The 22,121-nt window shown below is 42.9% G+C and overlaps 2 protein-coding genes across 2 annotated transcripts in view; both read left to right on the top strand.

Moving 5' to 3' along the window:
* Positions 1-22,121, top strand: part of LOC132698693 (zinc finger protein 91-like) — a 90,203-nt gene that overhangs the window by 42,190 nt on the left and 25,892 nt on the right. The window lies entirely within an intron of this gene.
* LOC132698544 (zinc finger protein OZF-like) lies at positions 3,423-7,204 on the top strand. Its single transcript, XM_060664688.1, has 2 exons — positions 3,423-4,194; positions 4,246-7,204. Exon 2 carries the CDS (start codon positions 4,310-4,312, stop codon positions 5,453-5,455), a length of 1,146 nt encoding a protein of 381 aa, XP_060520671.1. The 5' UTR covers positions 3,423-4,194; positions 4,246-4,309; the 3' UTR covers positions 5,456-7,204.

Genomic DNA, 22,121 nt, shown 5'->3' with positions numbered 1-22,121 from the left:
GGTCGATTGACGGCTGCGACATGATCGACATCGACGACGACGACACTTCCGCAGATCAGTACCAGTGCGGCATATGTTCGAGGTTGTTCGCGACTAAAAGTAAATTCCTACGACACCACGTAGCGATGTTCGGCAAACGGTTCACGTGCTGCAAATGCGGCGCCATCTTCTTTACCTCCACCGAATTGTACGAGCACCACGATACCCATCGCGACCTTTCCGAAAGTATCATCTACGAAGACGACCAGGTTGCCGAAGACGGTATCGTAGAAGAGCTCGTCCTCAACTACGGCGACCACGAGGAAATTATAGAAGTCAACCAGCCGAGCGAGCTGCTTTACATTCTCGACGACGAAAATAATTGCGTCAACGAGGTGGTTATCCAGGAGGACGAGCGCGGCGCACCTTTAGAAAAGACGGGGGATCCTGTATCCATCGTGAATTTGGAACACGGTTACATGTTGCCCAGCGCGAAGGGACTTTTAGCCTCGAACGTAATCGTAGACAAGGACGTCGCGTTGCCCATGAAGACGGCTACCAAACGGGTCTACTCCGTGCCGAAGCCTAGGGCGCCGCAGCCGAGGAAGAGGCACGAGGTGCCGGACTTCTCGGCCGCCAATTACGTTTACGTCGAGGCGAGCGACGACGTAGACGTCGCCCACTACAAATGCCTGAGGTGCGAGCAATTGTTCATAAGCAAGTTCCAATTTTTCCGACACATCGAGAAGGGAAAATGTTACGTGAACAATTGCGACGCTTGCAACGCGACGTTCACCAACAACAGCGGCTTCTACGAGCACTACGTGGCGGAACACACGGATCGCGCGATATGCAACTTTTGTTTCCGAACGTTCATGTACGAGAAGAACGTCAAAGAGCACATGCTGAGGCACCTGGATCAGTTCCGGCACCGATGCGAAAAGTGCAACAAGGGGTTTTATACGGTGAGAGAGTACCGTAACCACTATAAGAACAGGCACATGGGAATCAGGCACAAGTGCGAGGTGTGCGGCAGGAGTTTCGCCGACGAGTACTACTTTAAGAAACACATAGCTACGCACTCGAAAGTCGCCAAAATCACCGTTCTCCAGCTCAACGAGTAGCTGGCGAAGGGCCGTCGAAACACGTTTTGTATATCTACGAAACCCGTTGTTTTTCGCTAGTCTTTGGGGTGCGGATCGGATAGGATCAAGTCCAGGTGGCCAAAGACGCGATAAAAGACACGTGAACGTTCTAATATCTTTATTTTCTTCCCGAGTGTGTACAAAGTTTAATAAAGAAACTTAAATCATTTCCGATGTTTTTTTTTAAGTCTCACGAAAAGACTGAGTGCGCAGGTGTAGTTCCGCTGACTTTTCTAGAATAAAACCAAAGTGGCAAAGTGGAGGCTTTTATTTCGACGAACTTCGCCCACGAACGCACCGGTCCCTCTCCTACCGACGACGCAATAAAACTTAAACTATTTTTTAGGCACGACGACGACCGATTGAAATTAAAGTGCACGGTCCAGCTCGCCGACATTAGCAAACAAGTTGGCTACCAAAAATACCTCGACCGCCTGAACGAGCAGTCTTGCAGCGACCAAGGCCGCCGGAAATATACGTGCTACATGTGTTTCGGCAAGTTCTCGAACAGCCAAGCTTTAGAAATCCACAAGATAATCCATTTGGACGAAGAAAACAGCGACGCGTCGGATGTCGAACCGGTAAATTCTTCGGTGACTTTGGATACGGACAGCGATTTCAACGCAGATGATCTGGAGGAGCAGGAAAGCGAAAACGAAGATGCCGCACCCGTCGTCCAACGACCGCAACCTGCAAAGTGCGAATCGCCGCCCCGTCTGGTCGTTCAGGATCTCCAACCGCCTTCTAGCGAAGACAACGCGAATTACAAGTGCATGTCGTGCGTGGTGGAATTCGCTTCTCATAACGATGTCAGAAAACACCCGCACATAAATTATTTCTGCAGGTACAATTGTCGGCCGTGTCGCAAATATTTCGGCACTAGGGGCGGATTCCTCGACCACCTGATGCAGCACACTCCGCCACCTAGCAGCGAACCCGTCGTCAGCTTTAGTTGCGATACTTGCTACGACGCTTTCGCGTCCGATGCGGAGCTTCGAAAACACCTGCAGCTCCACGAGCAAATGGACAACAGGAACGACACGATAGTGATCGACGACGAGGACGAAGTACCTAACGGCCCGCGTATGGCGACGACAACCCAGCCGAAAAAGTCGAGACAGATGAACGATCGGTTGAGGAGAATTTACTCGACTTCGAAAACGAAGTATATCGAGATTAGACCCAAACCGCCTGACAAACCATCCGAAGGCTCGGGAGATGGTTACCAGACGCAGCTGACCGGCGTCATTAGGAAGATGCTTGCGCCGCAATCTAAAACTGCGAAAGTTCACGAGGAACCGAAACCCAATCAACCAGATCCCACCTCGGGGCTTATGATGGCACCCCAGAAGCCTCCGATTAAGAAGTTTGCCATTAAAAAACCTACGGTGATTGAACCGACGAGTCCCCGATACGTTCCGATGAATTCGATCGCGCACCAGTCTCAAATAAATTACGTTTTGGTGAATCAGGCTCCTCCGTCCACTTCTGCCGCCCCCAATTACTTTTTGATCGACTCCAGCGGCGTGGTCCAGGGCGCAGCCCCAAATCAGTTCATTGTCAATCAAAAGGTCAGCAGCGGGGGCGTCGTGGTCAACTCTCAACCTAACGTGGAACAACAGCCCATTATTTTAAACAGTAGCGTGGCTAGTCAAGCGCCTACCAACCCGATGTGTATCGTCCTGTCCGAACGAACCGCGGCAAAGCAGACACCCCCTCCATTTATCACACAACCTTCGCCCACCTCCCAACCGACCAAAGAAGCCCCCAAGTCGGTCTACGAGAATGAATTCGTGAAATTTATTCGCAAGCCTGCGCAACACGTGTCGACCCTACGTCAGTACAGGAGAGTCGAGAAGATAACGGAGACGTCGGACGACGTGACGATCGTCGAAGATAGTGTCGGGCGACCCGCGCCGGCCAAGGCGAAGATTTTTGTGAAGAAACTGAGCGAGTTGAAAGCACCGAGCGGTGGGCCTGTTCTCGTCAAATGCAGCGAATGTCACGAAAAGTTTGAGGACAAGGCAAAGTGGGATCGGCACGTGCGCAACAGGAAATCGTGCACCCTGTGCGGCTTTAAGCATTGCCTAAAGGCGATATTAAACTTGCATTATTTCGAGCTGCACGACAAGCACTGTTGCATGAACTGCCCATATATAGCCGATAATTTCGGGGATTTAACATCTCATCGGCATCAGGAGTGTTACGTTACGATGCAAGCGTCGCGTCGAATGTACAGACCTCGAAACGTTGCTTTGAATACGGACGGGGAAATTACGGTCCAGACGATTTACCAATGATCGCGCACCGTTCGAAGAAAAAAGTAATTTTTTTCTTGTACTCTATGTGATTGTCGCAGTTTGTAAGTTAGAAAGAACGTTTATTTTTCTCATTTCGATTCAGTTGGTACATTATTGTTTATTAAATGCTTCTCCAACGGTGCTAATTTTTTTATTGTATCGACATCAGTTTTGCGGTAAATGTCGTGTTGTAGTGCGTCAATAAAGAAAAATATAAGTCTTACTTTGTTAACGAATCTTTTTGCGTTCCATATTTTGCTTTTCTCCATTTCCAAGACCGATTCCATTGTTTAAATGCTCCACGTGATACGTAAAAATTTTGCAAACTCCAAAATATTCATTTTACTTTGTCGTTTATATTTCTTACTGTGAACATTTTTAGTGGTAAATCGATCTAAAATACAAATATTTACCTCAGTTTTTAAAGTTTTTTTGAGACATATTTTTCTAAATATTGACCAGTCTGTCTGATATTAGTAATTAAGATTGCTTTTTACGTTTTTACTGTGTGTGTTTTGAGAGAAAAAATAAATCCCTTTTTGGTGGAGGTGGTAAAATGCTGGAATGCTGTGTAGTAGTTGTTTAGTTAAGCTATCGAGTTATTATTTCACAGGATCACAAAGAATTTCTATATAAGTAGGAAAAGAATGCAATAAGAGGAATGAAATATGAATGAAACGTCAAAAGTGTATTCGATTTTCGCATACTTAATACAAATATAGTAGCTTCACTTATTTCTTTATTTTTTAGCAGAATCTAGCTTAATTGCGGTAAGTACGCAATCGATGTCGCAAAGCTCTCCTTAACGAAACTATTTCCAGATTGCCTTATCACGATCAGCTGTATTCAACTTTCAATATCGACTCGATCAGCCCGAACCTTCAAATGTCGTGCAAGTACCTCCTGGACACTTTGGACGGCACGAAACCCGACAGCGTGCTTGCCAGCTCCGTAGTCGACCAACTGAACGCCTCTGACTCGGACCTGCTCAATCTTCTATCCACCGAAGAAGAATGTACCGCCCTCCTGAACAACATCGCCACCGATCAACAATTCGACACGCTCATAAACGAGAGCGATTTCGTCGCCAACACCGTCATTGAACCTCTAAATCACGAACCGGAGAAGGAGACTTTCAGGTGCGACCAATGCGACCGGATATGTTCCACCAAGAAACTGTTAAGGAAGCATCTCGAAATTCACACGCGGGAACGAAAAATACCTTGCGACGAGTGCGGCAAACTCTTTCGTTTCCGGTACGAGGTGAAAGCACACGCCAGATCGCACGAGAAGCCCACGTTACAGTGCGACGTGTGCTCGAAGATGTTCATCCACAAGTCACACCTGACCGTCCACAGAAGGAAACACCTTAACGAATACGTGGCGTTTTGCGAAGAGTGTAACATCGGGTTCGTGTCAAAAAGAGATCACGCCAAGCACGTGAGCACGCGTCACGAAAAAGCGCGCTTAATATGCGAAACGTGCGGCGCGAGTTTGAGCACTACGTCCGCCCTCAAAGAGCACAGAGTTACTCACCGGCCGGGTTATGGTAAGGAGAGACCGCACGGCTGCGCGGTGTGCGGCAAGCGTTACATAACGCCGAGGAATTTAAAGAGTCACATGATCGTGCACTCGAGGGTGAAGCCTTATGTGTGCAGGATATGCGGCAAGTCGGTGAGCAGCAAGAGCATCCTCGAGACTCACGTGAAGATGCACACGGGCGTGAAGGATTTCGTTTGCGACGTGTGCGGCAAAGGTTTCGCGTCCAAAGAGTACCTTGCGATCCACCAGAGGATTCACGACGGTAACAAACCGTTCGAGTGCGCGGTGTGCGGCAAAAGGTTCACGCAGAAGACGTCCCTCACGGTGCACTCGAGGTACCACACGGGCAAGAGGCCGTACAGGTGCGAGTGCGGCAAAAATTTTACGACCAAAAGCCACCTGATGACCCATTACAAAACTCACGACGTGGGCGGAGTCGATATCGATTATATATCGTATCCGATCCACGAGTCCCTGCAAGCGTTGTGAATGCATGAGAACCACCGTTCTTCAGGTGGCATTCAATAGTTTTGAACCAGCGAGAATTGCTGAAATCGTTGTCTAAGACATATTGAAAACTTTCAGATCAATTTGATTAATTTTTTTAAATTTATTGTTAAATATATATATGCTCATTTCATAAATAAAATTGCCACTCACCGTCACTCTAGCTGCCCATCCTCCAGCCAATATAGCCAATATAATTTGTGAATAAACGATTTGGGACAAATGTTTTGTTTTATTTTTATTACTTGGTGGGGTAAACTGTCGATCAGTTATAGCTGTGTCCTCGACGAAGATGGCCTGTCTAAAATCCAAATTGCAGTAGAAATATGTCATATTTCATTTTTTATATTTGCGGAACGACCTACAGGAGATAGTGTATGTGAGTTTGTGTGCAAGTTTTTATTTTTATGGCGAAAGATCTTTTTTCCCGACCTATAAAAGCGAGACACTGTTCCACAATGAGCAGAGCAGATGGCAAAGCGATATGACTCGGATAATCTGGGCCTGAGCAAAATAAATAACATGCGTGTATGTAAATTATTAGTAGTGTGTACATATTTAATAAGAGTGTATACATAATTTTAGCTTTTAGTGACTTTAGTTGTTATTTTGGACGGAATAACTTTTAAGTTCAAATTGTTGAAAAAGCTTAGGTGATCAATTGGCAGAAAAGAACCTTCTTTTAGAAATTTTGGTTGTGCAAAATCGAAAACAGTTTGTATTAATTTGTGTTCAGCTAAGCAATGACTTTTACATTTATTTATTTATTTATGTTATATATATCATTATTTATTCAAATGAAATTTGAAGCTTTTTTAATGTGAGTCTTTTTTTTACAATGAAAATCACAGATCTTTAAAATATACACGGTGTTTCCACTTCAAATTAAAAAAAACGGGCACTTACTTATATTTATTTTAGAAGCAGTCTTAGACTGTGTAGATAAATATGTAAACATTTGTTGATGATAGTTGCTGCCAAATGTACTGACACGTTACTTTGTGGTAAAGAAATGTTTAACGCAGTTTATATGCCAATTTTTTTCTTTTCTCGATTGGACTTCTTCAGGTATACCATATGAGGAAAATACAATACGCGGATAACGAAAAATATTATCCGAAAACACTCAAATGCGACACGAATACACCGAAACTTTAAACGAAACGTAATGGAAGGTCTTTAGACGAAATTCGAACCAAAAATCTTATATTTTTCTCGTTTCTGTATACGGATAGATAATATTTTTAAACACTGATCTTCACACACTTAACTCGTTTCTTCCTGAAAATTGAACGGCAGGTGATCATATTAACAGCCAACGCTGTCAACGGCGGCCATGTTTCCGCAAATAATTTTTTATGCCTCTACTTTCAATTTATCTAGTAGCCATACGGGTATACTATTTTATTTATAAGTTAGATTAAAGAATTTCAATTTATTGGTAGTTATTGAGTTTATTTTGTTTTGCGCCAAACTGTTTTTTTTTTAATTAATTTTTTTTAAATGACATAAAAATTACACATTTTTTATTGTTAACTAAATATTTATAATAATCAGTCTCCTCCGCTCAACCTTTATGTTAATTTACTGATTTAGTGTGTTGCTTCCGCCCTAGTTGTCTCCTATTTTTGCATACGTGAGTGCCGAAGACCGATCATATCCGAAACGAGATCCACCATTGCGCTTTATGTACGTCAGCGTGTCACCAAATCGTTTTGATTACGTAACAATTTTTAGGTTCCAGTCCGCGTCGTACCTCGTCAAGGCGGAGCTGATGTTGAAACCTGGCAAAATCAAAACCTGTCCCAACTGCGGAAAGCCGTTCAAAGACACGCGGCGATTAAAAAAGCACCTCCTTTCGCACAGTGACTTGCGACCGTACTCTTGCGACTTGTGTCAGAAACGATTCAAGCGGAAATATGACGTCAAAACGCACGCGAGACGGGTCCATGGCAGTAATCCCGCCTCTTTCGAGTGCGATTTCTGCTCCAAGAGGTTACGATCGAAAGGTTCGTGGACGGTCCACCGCAAACGTCACCTCAAAGAGTACGTCGCCAAGTGCGAAACGTGTGGGGTCGGTTTCGTTACCAACCAAGAGTACAACAACCACATAGGATCGAAACACGGCACCAGCAATCACATTTGCAGCGTGTGCGGCAGAAGTTGCTACGACAAGGCCGCCCTCCAAGGTCATATGGCCCGTCACGCCGACGACTACGGCAAAAACGACAATATTCGCTGCGACATCTGCAACAAGACGTTCCTGCAGGAGAAGTACCTCAAGCACCATTTCCTGCGCATGCACCAAAACGGCGGTCAGAGGTTCATCTGTCACCACTGCGGCAAGAAGGTCAATTCGAAACGATCACTTAGAGATCACATGTTGATCCACGAGGGCTTGAAGCCGCTGGAGTGCAAGGAGTGCGGCAAGAGTTTTGGGTTGAGAACCACACTCAAGCTTCACATGAGGACTCACACGGGTCATAGACCCTACGAGTGCAAGATATGCGGAAAATGTTTCACGCAGAAGACCCCGCTCACGGTGCACATGAGATACCACACGGGCGAGAGGCCTTACACTTGTGGAGTATGCGATTCAGGGTTCGTCAGTAAGGGGGCGCTGGGGTTGCACCAGAAAAACAAACACGCCATGATGTAGGAGATTTTGTTTCATCTCTATGTTTGTTTTAAATAAATATTTTGAAAAACGCGGCTGTCGATTATTGATATTACGGATCTTTGATTCACAACGACTTGTCGAAATCTAAACAAGTTATTTCGTAGTGATTTGTATGGCAAATCCTCTGTAATAAACAACCTCTGCCTCTCCCCAGCGTCCTATCTATGGTTTACTCCAATTTTATGGAAAATATTGGAGAACATCGACGCCAATAACAAAGTGGTTTGATTAACACATCAAAAATTTTTTGCCGGACGATAAAACGTATCGGCAATTGTGGACTCGCGCGAGTGCGTATCAATTTGAGAATAACATCTTACTACTGTTTATTTTAGGAGGACACCCGGGAACGATTTGCCGAAACATCCGACAAACATGGCGGATAAGGCGACGAAAGAAAACGACCACAAGATCAGGTTCGCCTGCGAACTGTGCGAGCACGTGTCCAAGACGAGCGTGGACTTTGCGCTGCACTCGAAAGAGCACTCGGACAAGTACTACTGTCAGTACTGTTCTTACAAAACCTCGAAAGATAAGAACATGGTCAAACACATGAAGGGCCACGGCAGTTCGAGGTCGTTTCACCATTGCCAGGTCTGCTACAACGTGTTTCCGGAAGCCGTCCAGGCGGAAGAGCACAAGAACTTCCACTCGGGAGAGATGCCCTACAGCTGCGAGATGTGCGGCAAACATTTCATGTTCTCGTGGCTGTTGAGCACCCACATTAAACTGCTGCACTATGGGGTGAAAAAAGAAGACGACTTGTTCACCTGCCCGTTATGTAGGCTGACTTTCGGTACCAAGTCGGGGCTGAGGAAGCATCAGATCCGAAAACACGAACCCAAAGTGCCCACCCTCTGCGACATCTGCGGCAAGAGCTTGTCAAGCAACGAGACTCTGAAGTTCCACAAGAGGACCCACACGGGGTACAAGCCTCACATTTGCAGCACTTGCGGAAAGAGGTTTTGCAAGAAAGGTTTGCTGGTGGAACACGAAAGGGTTCATACGGGAGAAAAGCCGTTCATTTGCCACTACTGCGAGAAGGGCTTCTCTCAAAGGGGACCACTGAAGATCCACTTGAGGATCCATACGGGGGAGAGGCCTTTCGTTTGCAGACTCTGCGGCAAGGGTTGTATCTGCAAGAGTGTGCTCGACGCCCACATGCGTTCCTGTTCGGGGGGAATAGTCTAGTTTGCAATAGTCAGATTATAGATAGGAACACGGATATATTTGTTTTTGTTGACTGTTAGAAAATTGAATTATTTTATTATCCAATAAAGTTTCTTAATTTCTTGTTTTTCGCTAACTCGGCGTATATTTACGTTCCTTTCTGCGGATTGATGGAAAAGAACCTGTAAGGATTATGTCTTATGTAGTCTAATCGTTACTAAAAGGGAGCAACAAGACGATTAAGGATGGTATTTTTCAATCGGGGGTTGCTTTTTTTTTGTTCATATGGTTCATATCTTACAAATGGTAAGAGATACAAAAATAAGCTTTAAGGGTAATTTTTTAAAAAGTTTTTAAGGTATTTTGAATTTTTACTGACGTTAATATATATATACCTTTTACGAAGCCAAATTTTTACGTGAAAATTGAAATTTTAATGAACTGTGATATTTAACCTACCCTTATGAGAATTAAAAGCAATTGAAAACTGAACCTTAATTCTCATTTATTTATGTATAAAGTTAAGAAGAATTATATTTTTTAAAATACTTTTTTTTGAGCAAAATATAACCGTTTTATAAAATATCATAATCTGTTGGTGTGCTGCCATATCTCGCTCAGTATGCAAACTAAGTCCAAAGTATTTTGTTAGTTAGGTTAACCTATCTAGTGACTTTTGTGTCGCCAACTCACAAAATGTCAACATTGTGATGGTGTTGTTATTGCTTTCGTTTTCAAAATCACAATCAGGAAATAAAAAGTGAAATATTGTTTGAGTGGCGGGGTAGGGGATGTGTTTTAGGTTAGCAGCGTTGATTACATTCAATTATTGTTGTGCTATTATGTGCTAATAGCATGAGACTTGCACTATGTCAAACAGTAGTAGTAGTAGATTTATTGCCGACAATATTTTAAGCCTGTAATTTCTTGCAAGCTCTTTTGACTCATGTCAAATCTAGTGACGTCATCTCTCCTTGAGGCGATGACTTAGAAGTTGAATATGTGTGCTACTGTTTTTGCAAATTTTCAAGGTCGGTAGAGTGGCTCTGGATTTTAGTAATGCACCACGGATGGACCATCCCCACCAACCGGGCATACTGTATATAACGCGTATTTGGGGTGGAAAGAGCACTTTTTGCCATCCCGTTTGTAAAGGTCGTTGCTCTCCGCATACGCTTTCGATCGATTCTTGGTCGGTACCGCCCTCTTGGTCTGCCGTACTGACCCGCTTATTTTTCAGGTACTTCGACACGTCGATACTAAACAACCTCATCTACGGCCCCGGCATATCGATAACGCCCATCAAACAAGAAAACGTCGACTATTCGGGCTACGACTCCGCGTTGCACCATCCCAACCCCGCCCCTACCTTTGACTACAACGGTTTCGACCCTAACTTCTTTCCGAAAATAGACGAGTCCGAGCTGAAAATCGAGGACGCCGACGCCGACGGCGCAAACATCTTGTCGTGCCTGCTAAAAGACAAGAAGAAACCGAAACGGGGCAAGCAGAAAAACTCCCACCCTCCCCCGGTCGAGCTCGACGAACCTATCCAGTGCGAGGTGTGCAACGAGACGTACAAAAATAACGTCGCTTTCGCGTTGCACTCGATCCATCACAGCGACGACCAAAAGTACTCTTGTCACCTGTGCGATTACAAAAACTCGTCCAAGTACCACGTCGAGATGCACGTGCGCGCCCACGAAGGTACTACCAAGTACAAGTGCGAGATGTGCGGCAAAGCGTTCACGATTAGTACGCACGCCCTCGAGCACAAGTACTTTCACACCGGCGAGAAGCCGTTCCAGTGCGAGATATGTGGCAAACACTTTATGTTCTCTTGGTTCCTGACGTCGCACCGACGTACCCAGCACTGGGAAATCGTGACCGGTAGTCCGCTTGTCAAGTATGACTGTTTGATTTGTAACAAACATTATACCTCGTCGACCGGGTTGAAGAGGCACAATTTGAGTCACCACGGGGCGAAAGGTGTAGACGCGTCGGTCCTGTGCGACATCTGCGGCAAGAGACTGTCGAGCAAGGAGAAGCTCAAGTTTCACCGGAGGATACACACCGGATACAAGCCGTTCGCTTGCGAGATTTGTACGAAGACGTTCTCGAGGAAAGAGCAACTCAAAGAACACGAGCGCGTGCACACGGGCGAGAAGCCGTACATTTGCAAGTTTTGCGGGAAAGGGTTCACGCAGAGGTCGCCGTTGAGGATACACGAGAGGACGCATACGGGCGAGAGGCCTTACAAGTGCATGATATGCCAGAAGGGATTCATATCGAAAGGGGTGATGGATACTCACATGAAGAGTTGTTCGGTAGCGAGGACCGGCTACGAACCTCAGTACGACTCCTAGTGCTCGGGTCTTTATTTTTTTTTGTATTTATTCTTATTGACCCGTTGACCGTTAGGTATTCTCTAGCACGTGTGTGTGTATTTTCAATAGTAGCGAGACGTTCCTGAGATACGCTGGGTAATTAATAAAACTGCCGTGAGGAAATGTTTTCCGTGTTTTCTTAAATAAAAATCTAAGAAACCTATTTTGTTTTTTTTTTAATGCTAAGTCAAATCAAAATTTATAAATAGCGACTCCTGTACTCATCACGAATTACCTAATAATTAAACAGTACATTAAGAAAATGTTCGTTTGTTGTGGTTTTTAACCTACCCGGTTTGGGTTAGTATGTCGTGTATTGGGTGATTCACGTTCAGTCGGAAGCTAGGCAATAATCTAGCATTGCAATTAGCTATTCATATCATTGAAAAACTATACAGGTTGAGCTTGTGATACAATCAAATTCTGTAGGTGTAGGTTTTTGCTACGAAGCAAGTGAAATAGTACCGCTAATTTTTCTCAATGTCGACGTTTCGACTTCCTGATTACTCCATGCTTAAGGCAGAAATCGTAAAAATTCATCAAAATAATAAAATGTACTAAATAAAAATAAAAAATGCCGAAATGAATAAGTAAAAGAAATATTTAAAATGACCAAAAATACAAAAATACAGTTACACAATAATCTAATCACTTAATCAGCCACATTCTCCTTTTTTTATTTCCTTACGTTACGTTATAGTTAGAATATATTTTTTTTTTTACATTTTGGTTAGTCAGGAATTTGTAATTTCATCATATTACGATTTCCTCCCGGGGACAGGGGATGTAGAAATAAGCAATAACTACTACTAAGAACATATTTATTTATTTATTGATTTCTGTAGTTGTTTTACTTTTATTCAGTTGCTCTTTGAATTTAGTTTAAACCTTTCTGTTAATAAAATTTTAAGCTTTGTTCATCTACAATTGTAATGCCCTGAAGATGACGTAACAAAAACGTGAAAACGTCAGCATAGGTAACGATTAGCTTCGCTGTTTCATCTTGACCCTAGTAGGTGTGCAATGTTGTCTAGAATCCGAAATTGTACTTGATTCTCCCTATACACGTTAGTACAATAATTTTTAGCTAAGTGCTCAAATTCTTCAAAAAATTTTAAACAGTTGCCAAAGTGACCGAAAATATGAAAAAAGAATTTTTGATTCGATTATGATTTACAAATATGAAAATTGCAAAAAATGTAACCGCTGAAGCTTTATAGAAACAAAATTCATGAATTCATTAGGGATAGTTAACGAATTTCACTAATGATAATATTTGTTATTTTGTTTATTCGGCAAATGGATTCAACCTCACCTTATTTATTTTTGCAAATCATGCCAAGAGCTGAAATCGCATATGCGAGGTGCCCGGTAAGTATCTAAAATCATCATACAATATATATAGGCACGCCCGGTTGTTTCTGTAGAACAACTTTATTATCCTCCACAGCGTTATACTTTGTACCAGCTTCATTGCAACTGCAAATTGAACGCTACTAAATAGCAAAACATTTGGTTTATTTACCGCTCCTAACCTTCAAAGCAAGCGGACTTCTTGCTCTAACTATTTTCAACTCTTTCCTCTTTCCCTATACCAACTCGCGTTCTTAGAATAGCTTTGGGATCATTTTTGTAAGACGCGCACTTAACAAACAAAAAATGACAAACCTCGTCTGCCATAATTGGAACTTTAGCTGGTGCAGAGTATAATTTGTAACACAATTTCCGCTTATGTTCTCGTACCTCAATTCGTTTCGCGAAGTGTGCGGCAAAACCCGTGGTCCGGCGCGTCCCCAACGCGCCCTGAAAACAAACTCTTCTTCTCCCGTTCTCCTTCGACCCTCCCGTACTCAAAGACTTTGTTTTCAGGTCGCCGAAACGTCGACGCAAAAGCAGACGCTCGGAAGAAGACGATCCGGATTTCGAGGTGAAGCCGGAGGTGAAGGCGGAGCCGGAAGATGCCGCTGCCAAACCTAAACGCGTGCGCAGGAAGCGCCGAAAATCGGACAAGCCGAAGAAGCTGGCGAAACGCGCAGGCTCGAAACGCGACAAGGTCCCCCACCCGCCTCCCATCGAGCTCGACGAACCGATCGAGTGCGACTTGTGTAACGAAACGTACAAAAATAACGTCGCTTTCGCGTTGCACTCGATCCAGCACAGCGACGACCAAAAGTACACATGCCACCTGTGCAACTTCAAAAACTCGTCCAAGTACCACATCGAGATGCACGTGCGCGCTCACGAAGGCACCACCCGGTACAAGTGCGAAGTGTGCGACAAGGCGTTCACGGTGAGCACGAACGCGCTCGAGCACAAATACTTCCATACGGGCGAGAAGCCTTTCCAATGCGAGATCTGCGGCAAACACTTCATGTACTCGCGGTTCCTCGCCTCGCATCGCCGCACCCAGCACTGGGAGATCATGACCGGCACGCCCCTCATCAAGTACGACTGCAAGGTGTGCAACAAACATTACACGTCCTCGAGCGGGCTCAAACGGCACAACCTGCGCAACCACAACGCCGAAGGCATCGACGTGTCGGTGTTGTGTGACACTTGCGGCAAACGCATCTCGAGCAAGGAGAAACTCAAGTTTCACATGCGCATACACACCGGTTATAAGCCGTTCGCTTGCGAGGTGTGCGGCAAAGCGTTCTCGGAAAAGGAGCGGCTCAAAGAGCACATGCGCGTGCACACCGGCGAGAAGCCGTTCGTATGCAAGTACTGCGGTAAAGCGTTCACGCAGCGCTCGCCGCTTAAGATACACGAACGTTCGCACACCGGCGAACAACCGTACGTGTGCAGGCTGTGCGGCAAAGGGTTCGTGTCTAAAAGCGCTATGGACGCGCACATGAAAAGCTGCGCTACCCTACAGCTTCCGAGTTACAATCAGAAGCCTCCGACGCGTCTCGAAGACATGCCCCACGTTTGCCGCGTGTGCGACAAAGTGTACGGTTCGCGGGCTGCGCTGGACGCTCATAAGGTGAGCCACAGCGTGTACGCGGCTTCTCCCGCGCACGCGTACACCGCGTTGGCGCCGGATTTGACGGACCACAAGCGCGAGTACGCGGCACACTTGCAGGATATGATGGAGAAGCGGGACTTTGCCGCCTCGTTGAACGAGTTGATGTCGAGGAGGGAGTTTGCCGGCGAGATGCTCGAGAGGCGGGGCTACGCGGTTCCCGATGTTGAGCCGAAGAGGGAGTTTGGGGTGGAGAACTTGGGCTACGACAACGACGTTGGTCAATGACGGGTCGGTCCGGCTTGGGTCGGACGGGACGCGGGTCTGTTTTCGTGGTTTTTGAAAAAATTTTTAGATATCTGCTATTGCGGTAGAGGAGTTTGGTTGGTTGGTTTGAGTCAATTACGTGGAGGAGTCATCGGCCCGAATAGACAGCCCGTCGTCATGTCGGGTGCTAATTATATTTGTCGCACCTCCAGGAAAACTCTTTCTCTGTCGCAATACCCCAAACCTCGATGATCTATTAGAAGTAAATGGAATACGAAAAAAATAAGCCTTTAGAAATTGAGTTGTGGTCATACCGGGGTATAATTTCTATTTTTTAAGTATTTTGACATTTCAGCCACATCTACTCGAACTAATCAGTGTATATCATAACATTTTAATTTACATTTTTACATTGCGCAAAATGTGCACAGTTTTGGTTAGTTTTATATGTTATATAAAAAATTTCTAAATTTGAAAAAAAAATCAAATTAGAATTTTTAAATGTCTTTCATTCGTTGTCTATATATACATCTAATATACCATCGATTTTGAGAAACATTGTATTAGAATGGTCTGCAAAATGGCTCAAACAAGTTATTTTCTTATCGAGACTCGGCGTATTTGGTGTTTTGAATATATCAGAAGTTCTAACGAAAATTGGCAATATGCAATCATTTGGCCACTAGAGGGCGTTGGAAAATGAAATGCTGCTTAACTTTTTTATTTTAAAAAATTACATTTTTAAGAAACATTCCGTTACGTATTGTCAATTCTGATAATATGCTAAAAAAATCCGCAAGGAAAGTTGTTTAGGAAATGTTTTCTGAGTTGTGCCTAAAATTCGAGATACTGAGTTATAAAATTTTTGAACTCCTTAAATAAGATGTGTTGATGCGCATGCTGGCGAATCGACTATACCAGAAAGGTCTTCCTATACTATTACCGTACTCTGAGGCAACTAATGTGCATTTGCAATACTTAATAATTGTTGCTGCTGTTTTTTAACAAAAATTAAGCAATAACTGTAATGTTTTAATGTTGCTTAGCGGATTTTTTACCATTTTTACAATTCTGACTCTGACTGAAGTTTCTTTGAAAAAAAAAAAAACTCTGACTTAACCTGACTTCGAACGGTTTTATTTATATGTTTTTCTAAATTTTCGGTCATTTTCAATCCAAGTACCGCAACTGAATGACTCGACAAAAGTGCCTTAAAATTATTTACCTTGACAGAAAACTTACGACATTTTTTTGAAAATGGTCGAATTTTGCATTTAATCTGAAAAGAGACTTCTCTAGTTCAATGGATCAGCCTCGTAGTCTTCGAACCGACACAGAATTAAAAAAAAGTTTTTAGTAGATAGGAAAATAGTAAGAACTAATTTCTTAATGATTTTCATATCCCGATACCAATGTAACGTTTTGGGAAGAAGCGATTATTTTAATACGTCATGTGACACAGGGTAATCACTTGGGAAAATTTTGTTTTATTGGCAAAAGTGGTCGTTTAGACGAGAACTGTGATTTTATCGGTTTCTACTTTGTAAGATGTGCATTTATTCAATTAGTATAGGTTACTTACTACCTGTTGAGTTTAAAGTTTGTTCGATATCGACATATATGACAAATATATGTATACCGCAGTTTGGTACTGAATTTCTTTATATTTTCTTATATTTTATTATTATTTGCACTTAGCTTTATTGTTTTAGTACAAAGGGGGTTATTGTTCACAGACTAAATAAAGTGCGGTGCGTTGAAATTGTAATTTCGATGTTTGCACAGATTTAAAGTTTCTTTAGTCTATGGTCTTACCACACGCAATTTAAATTCTAATAAGTACATCGTTTGTTTTATTTTCCTTAGGTGTCGAGGTGTTTTATGAGTTTCTAGGTATTTCTAGGTACTTAATTTTACCATATTAAAAATTATTATGTACAATGCCGTACGTAGATTTTATATCGTAAAGTTTCTATCGTTTGTAAATAAGAGTTTTCCAATAAAATTTATTCTTTGAAATAGAGTACCTTTATTTTGAACTCCGACTGGAATCTTGCAGACGTTTCGCCAAAATCTCACTTGGCATCTTCAATGCTCGCGCTCCGAAAACACTTCGAACACTCAAGTTGAAGTTCAAGCCGAGTTCAGACGAGAAGCAGAACGACCCGACTTGAAAATGGCAAGTGAGATCTTGCCGAAACGTTGTCAGCAAAGGAAGGACTACCTCCACTTGGAGCCAGCCAGACCAGAAGCGGAGTAAAACCCGGAAGAATTTACAACACACACTATATATATATATATATATATATATATATATATATATATATATATATATATATATATATATATATATATATATATATATATATATCCGAATTCCGACTGAAATCATGCAGACGTTTCTCCAAGATCTCACTTGTCATTTTCAATGCTCGCGCTCCGAAAACACTTCGAACACAGTGTTCGCGCGTATATTTTTTAAATTTTTTAATGTTAAGAAAAGATTGTTTGATCATAAGAAAATAATATGTAAATGATATCAGTAATAATTATATAGATGTATTAAGTAAATTCATATAAAAAAGCAGAAGAAAGACAACAGTCATAATTATTAGCCGTGTGCCTCATTATTTTATCACGCCGGTTTCTTCTTGTATAAAGGATTTAAAAATTTAGGTTTAAATGTAAAGCGAAGAGCCAGTTAAGAGAAGGTACAAAAAAATTAGTGAATGGGTAAAAAAAATTACCATTTAATCTAAATCACTTACATAAATTGTGGCTCCGTATTTATTTAGAATACTTTAAAGCTGTTTGAAGTATTCTTGTCATACCTAGCGGAAGGTGTGTAAGTATTGTACACCCTGGTAGATTACGCTTCATATACGTTTCTGGCAATTAAAAAAAAAATCGTTTTGAAATATATGAAAAAACCAAAAAACTCATTTTATGTAAGTGATTTGTATAAAATCTTAATATTTTAAATATACAATATATGTAAATTTCCTGTTAGTACTTCTGCTATTCCAAATTTCGTAAAAAAAATTTCATAAAAAATATTTCATGCTGTATTTTTTCCATCACAATATTTAAAGATTTAGACATCCTTTTGCACAAGTAATTGGTGTAGACAATTTATTTCCTATTTATTGTATGCAGTTTTCCAATAAAGCGCATTTTTCGCAAACAAAACTGGTTGTTTTTTCTTCCCGGCGGGTACCCAGTACCGAGTAACGTCCCAATCGGTTGTTTTAGATACACCCGTCGCGGGGAACGCTACGACGTCATCGACGAGCCGGTGGCGTGTGACGTGTGCGACCAAACTTATCCGAACAACCTCGCCCTCGCGCTGCACACCAGCGAGCACGACACCCAAGGCAAGTACTCGTGCCCCATCTGCCACAACTACCGCGGCTTCTCGCGTTACAACGTCGAGATGCACATCAGAGTACACGAGGGGCGGGGCTTCGGGTGCCGCGTCTGTGACAAAAATTTCCCGGTCGCCGCGCAAGCGCGCGATCACGAACTTTACTTCCACACTGGCCTCAAACCTTATCAGTGCGACTTGTGCGGCAAGTGTTACGTTTCGGCCGCCGCTCTGAACCAACATCAGAGAGATTTGCACTTTAATGACCCCGACAGGCACGACTGTCCGAATTGCGGCAGGCATTTTGGTAGCGAGGGAGGTTTAAGGAGGCACAGGTCGTACCACCACAACGACGGAGATGACAGTAAAACTTACGCAGTGTGTCAGGTTTGCGGGAAACGGTTATCCAAGGGCAGGTTCAAGGCCCATCTGAGATTGCATACCGGCGAAAGGCCGTACTCTTGTACCGGTTGCTCCAAGTCGTACCCAGACAAGACGAAATTGGCGGAACACGTGAGATCCGAGCACCGAATTGGAAAGATGTTCGTGTGCAGGGACTGCGATAAGGGATTCGATGACTGGAGCAGTTTGAAGGAGCACGAGACTGAACACGCATTGGATTCCAAATGGGACTTCGTGTGAGGTTGTTATTATTCTTCCAGTGTCCAGTGATATTTTGTTTTGCTTTCCTTAAGTGGGGCTTCTGGAAGGTTAACTAGCGGCTCGATGGGATTTTTTGCGATCTTATCAGGGTGTTTGGTTGAGTGGAACATCTGATGGTTCTCAACAGATTGTGCTATTTAGGTTCTCGCCGACAGTTTTTTCACTTGCTGGAAGGCACAGAAGTCAACAAGTCTGAAAGTTAGCGTTGATTTACCTCAGAGTTCAATTTTGGATCCGGTATTGCTTCGCAAATAGCAACTCTGCAATTTTCAGAAAAGTCATAGAAACTTCAATTGAGGCAACAGCCTTTAAATAATTAAGCCAGTGATTCGTAAAAAAATATAACTAATTATATAATAATAATTATATATAATTATATAAAATTATATAATGGTTTCAAATTCTGGTTACACCCGAACAAACAGAGACAACTTGGACACACATGATTGATTTTGTGTTTTTATGCTTAACAATAAATAATAATTTATGTATTTAAAAATCGGATACAGGGTGAAAATCTTTTTCACAATCCTTCGTTGAAAAATGTTTAACGAACGAAAACTCAAAGTGTACAAAGTCCAAGCCTATCAAAGATTACCTGATAAATAAATGTTTTTACCACATAAACAGTCTTTTAGTATAATAGTCGATGTCCATATACGCTATATGTATGTTTGGAAAAATAAAAATTGTGTTGTATTGTGTATATCATGATATTTTACTCGAGGGTGACTTTTTATGGGGCCCCCGAATGTTGGACAATGAAGAGTCCAAAGAAACTATGCTGATTAGCTGACTACAAAGATATTCGAGTTCTTGGAGGCAATACCGAATTTACACAATTTGTGCGGTCGTTGAAACCTGGCAAAGCTTTTGTACACTCTAATTCGATCTCGTTTCTGGATTTTATTAAATAGTCTGAAGATGAAGATGAAAATAGGTCACTTTGATTACTTATTGGACAATCCAAAAGCAATTCAACTTCTTGTTTGCTCGGATAGAAATTGTGCAGCATAATCTCTTTAGCATAGGCTCTGTAATAAATAAAAGTTGTCCTGTCAAGTACATCCAATTTTTCTTCCTTGGTATCGTTCCCGATCCCCTAAAGCAGGTAAGTGACGTCCTCTGGAATCTGGCTCGGTCCGAACCCAACACAGCTCGACCCCCTTACTAACGCTCGCCTATTTTTAGGTTATACGGAGACCTGGTCGAGCTAGTGTCTATTAAACAGGAAAAAATGCCCGAGACGAAGAAACGAAAGAAAGCAGGCAAGCTGAGTAGGATAACGAAGGTGGGCTCGAAGAGGATCGCCAAGCCGAAGCAAAAACGCGCCAAACTGAAAACGGTCAAAGTGGAACTAGACGAGCCGATAGAGTGCGAGATTTGTAACGCTACGTACAAGAACAACGTGGCGTTCGCTTTGCACACGATACGTCACAGCGACGACTCGAAGTACTCTTGCCACCTGTGCCCGTACAAAAACTCGTCCAAGTACCACGTCGAGATGCACGTGCGCGCCCACGAAGGCACCACCCGGTACAAGTGCGAAGTATGCCAGAAGGCGTTTACGGTAAGCACCCACGCGATCGAGCACAAGTACTTCCACACGGGCGAGAAGCCTTTCCAGTGCGAGATCTGCGGAAAGCACTTTATGTTCTCGAGGTTTCTCGCGGCTCACCGCAGATCGCAGCACTACGAGATACTCACGGGCAGCCCGCTCGTAAAGTTCGACTGCCAGGTGTGCAACAAGCATTATGCGTCAGCCTCAGGCTTGAGACGTCACAAACTGAGCAAGCACAACGATAGCGGTATCGATTTGTCGGTACTGTGCGACATTTGCGGCAAGAGGCTCTCGAGCAAGGAGAAACTGAAGTTTCACCGGAGGATACACACCGGATACAAGCCGTTCGCTTGCCAAGTGTGCTCGAAGGCTTTCACCAAAAAAGATCAGCTGATTGAACACGTCAGAGTGCACACCGGAGAAAAGCCGCACATTTGCAAGTACTGCGGACGAGGGTTCACTCAGAGGACCCCGCTGAGGATCCACGAGAGGACTCACAGCGGCGAGAGACCGTACGTGTGTCCTTGCTGCGGTAAAGGTTTCGTGACTAAGACGTCGGTCAGCTCGCACATGAAGAGCTGCGCTGGCAACGTGGCGTCCGCGTTCGCGGCCACGTGGATGGGGCAGCCGTTCCCGCCCGCGCCCAAGTATTTCTCGCTGTAGAAGAGAGTGGCGCAGTCGGGTAGGATAGTTGGGGCGGCGGGTATATTTTTACCACGGCAATTGGCAGACTTCCGTGCAATTTGTGCAATCGGGTGGCTAGGAGGGTCTTTATTTTTTATTCTTAACTCATTTTACTGCGCGTATGGGTTTATATGGAGGAGGTGTTGCGACTTTAGGGTGGCGTGGGAAGCTCTCTCGGTTTATGTTTATGTTTTTGTTATTAAAAGTGGTTAAAAAAATAAGCGATAAAAAGATATTCAGAAGGAACATTAGAATCCTTGGTGGTCCGAAGGACGCTAAAAATTGATGCCCCATTTTTTTTTTCTAAAATGAAAGTTGAGATAAACATGGCAAAGCTATTGTGGATTTTTAACGGCAGTAAGAATTGGTTTAAATAGGGCTTTTTACCTATTTTTTTTCAATTTCTTAATTTCACACCATCTGTGCTTTTCAATAATTTTATTGGAGTAGGCAAAATAACAAGGTGCGCGTTTTGATAAAATGCTTTAGTTGACAGCCGTGAGATATTTTAATTAATATTTCAATTTCTGTTTTCTTCTTCCTTTTGCTATGGCTCATATTAACACAAAATAGAACAATTATGAAAATGTTATCAATATGTATTTAATATATAGCATACGCACAACAAAAAGTTTATTTTAACATTAGAGAAAGTTAATTTCTCTAATTAATTAAATTGTATTTGTCTTATGTGTTTGTGAATCTAATAACAAGCCTAATAAAATTATGTTCCACTTAAAAAAAAAACGAATTTAGTTTATATATCAAAATTTGTGAATTTGTGGATCTCTAAAGCCTCTAGTATAGTAGTAAGAGAGGTAAGTCGTGAACTCATAAAATCGAGACAGACCGTATATCTATTTAAATTGTTCCCAAATTGAGTTTTCTTATAAAAAAATCTTAACTAAAT

This window comes from Cylas formicarius, unplaced genomic scaffold (genome assembly GCF_029955315.1).
Source record: "Cylas formicarius isolate icCylForm1 unplaced genomic scaffold, icCylForm1.1 PGA_scaffold_2__14_contigs__length_35257938, whole genome shotgun sequence".
In the NCBI taxonomy this organism is placed as follows: Eukaryota; Metazoa; Arthropoda; class Insecta; order Coleoptera; family Brentidae; genus Cylas; species Cylas formicarius.
This window is presented reverse-complemented; position numbering and strand designations above follow the sequence as displayed.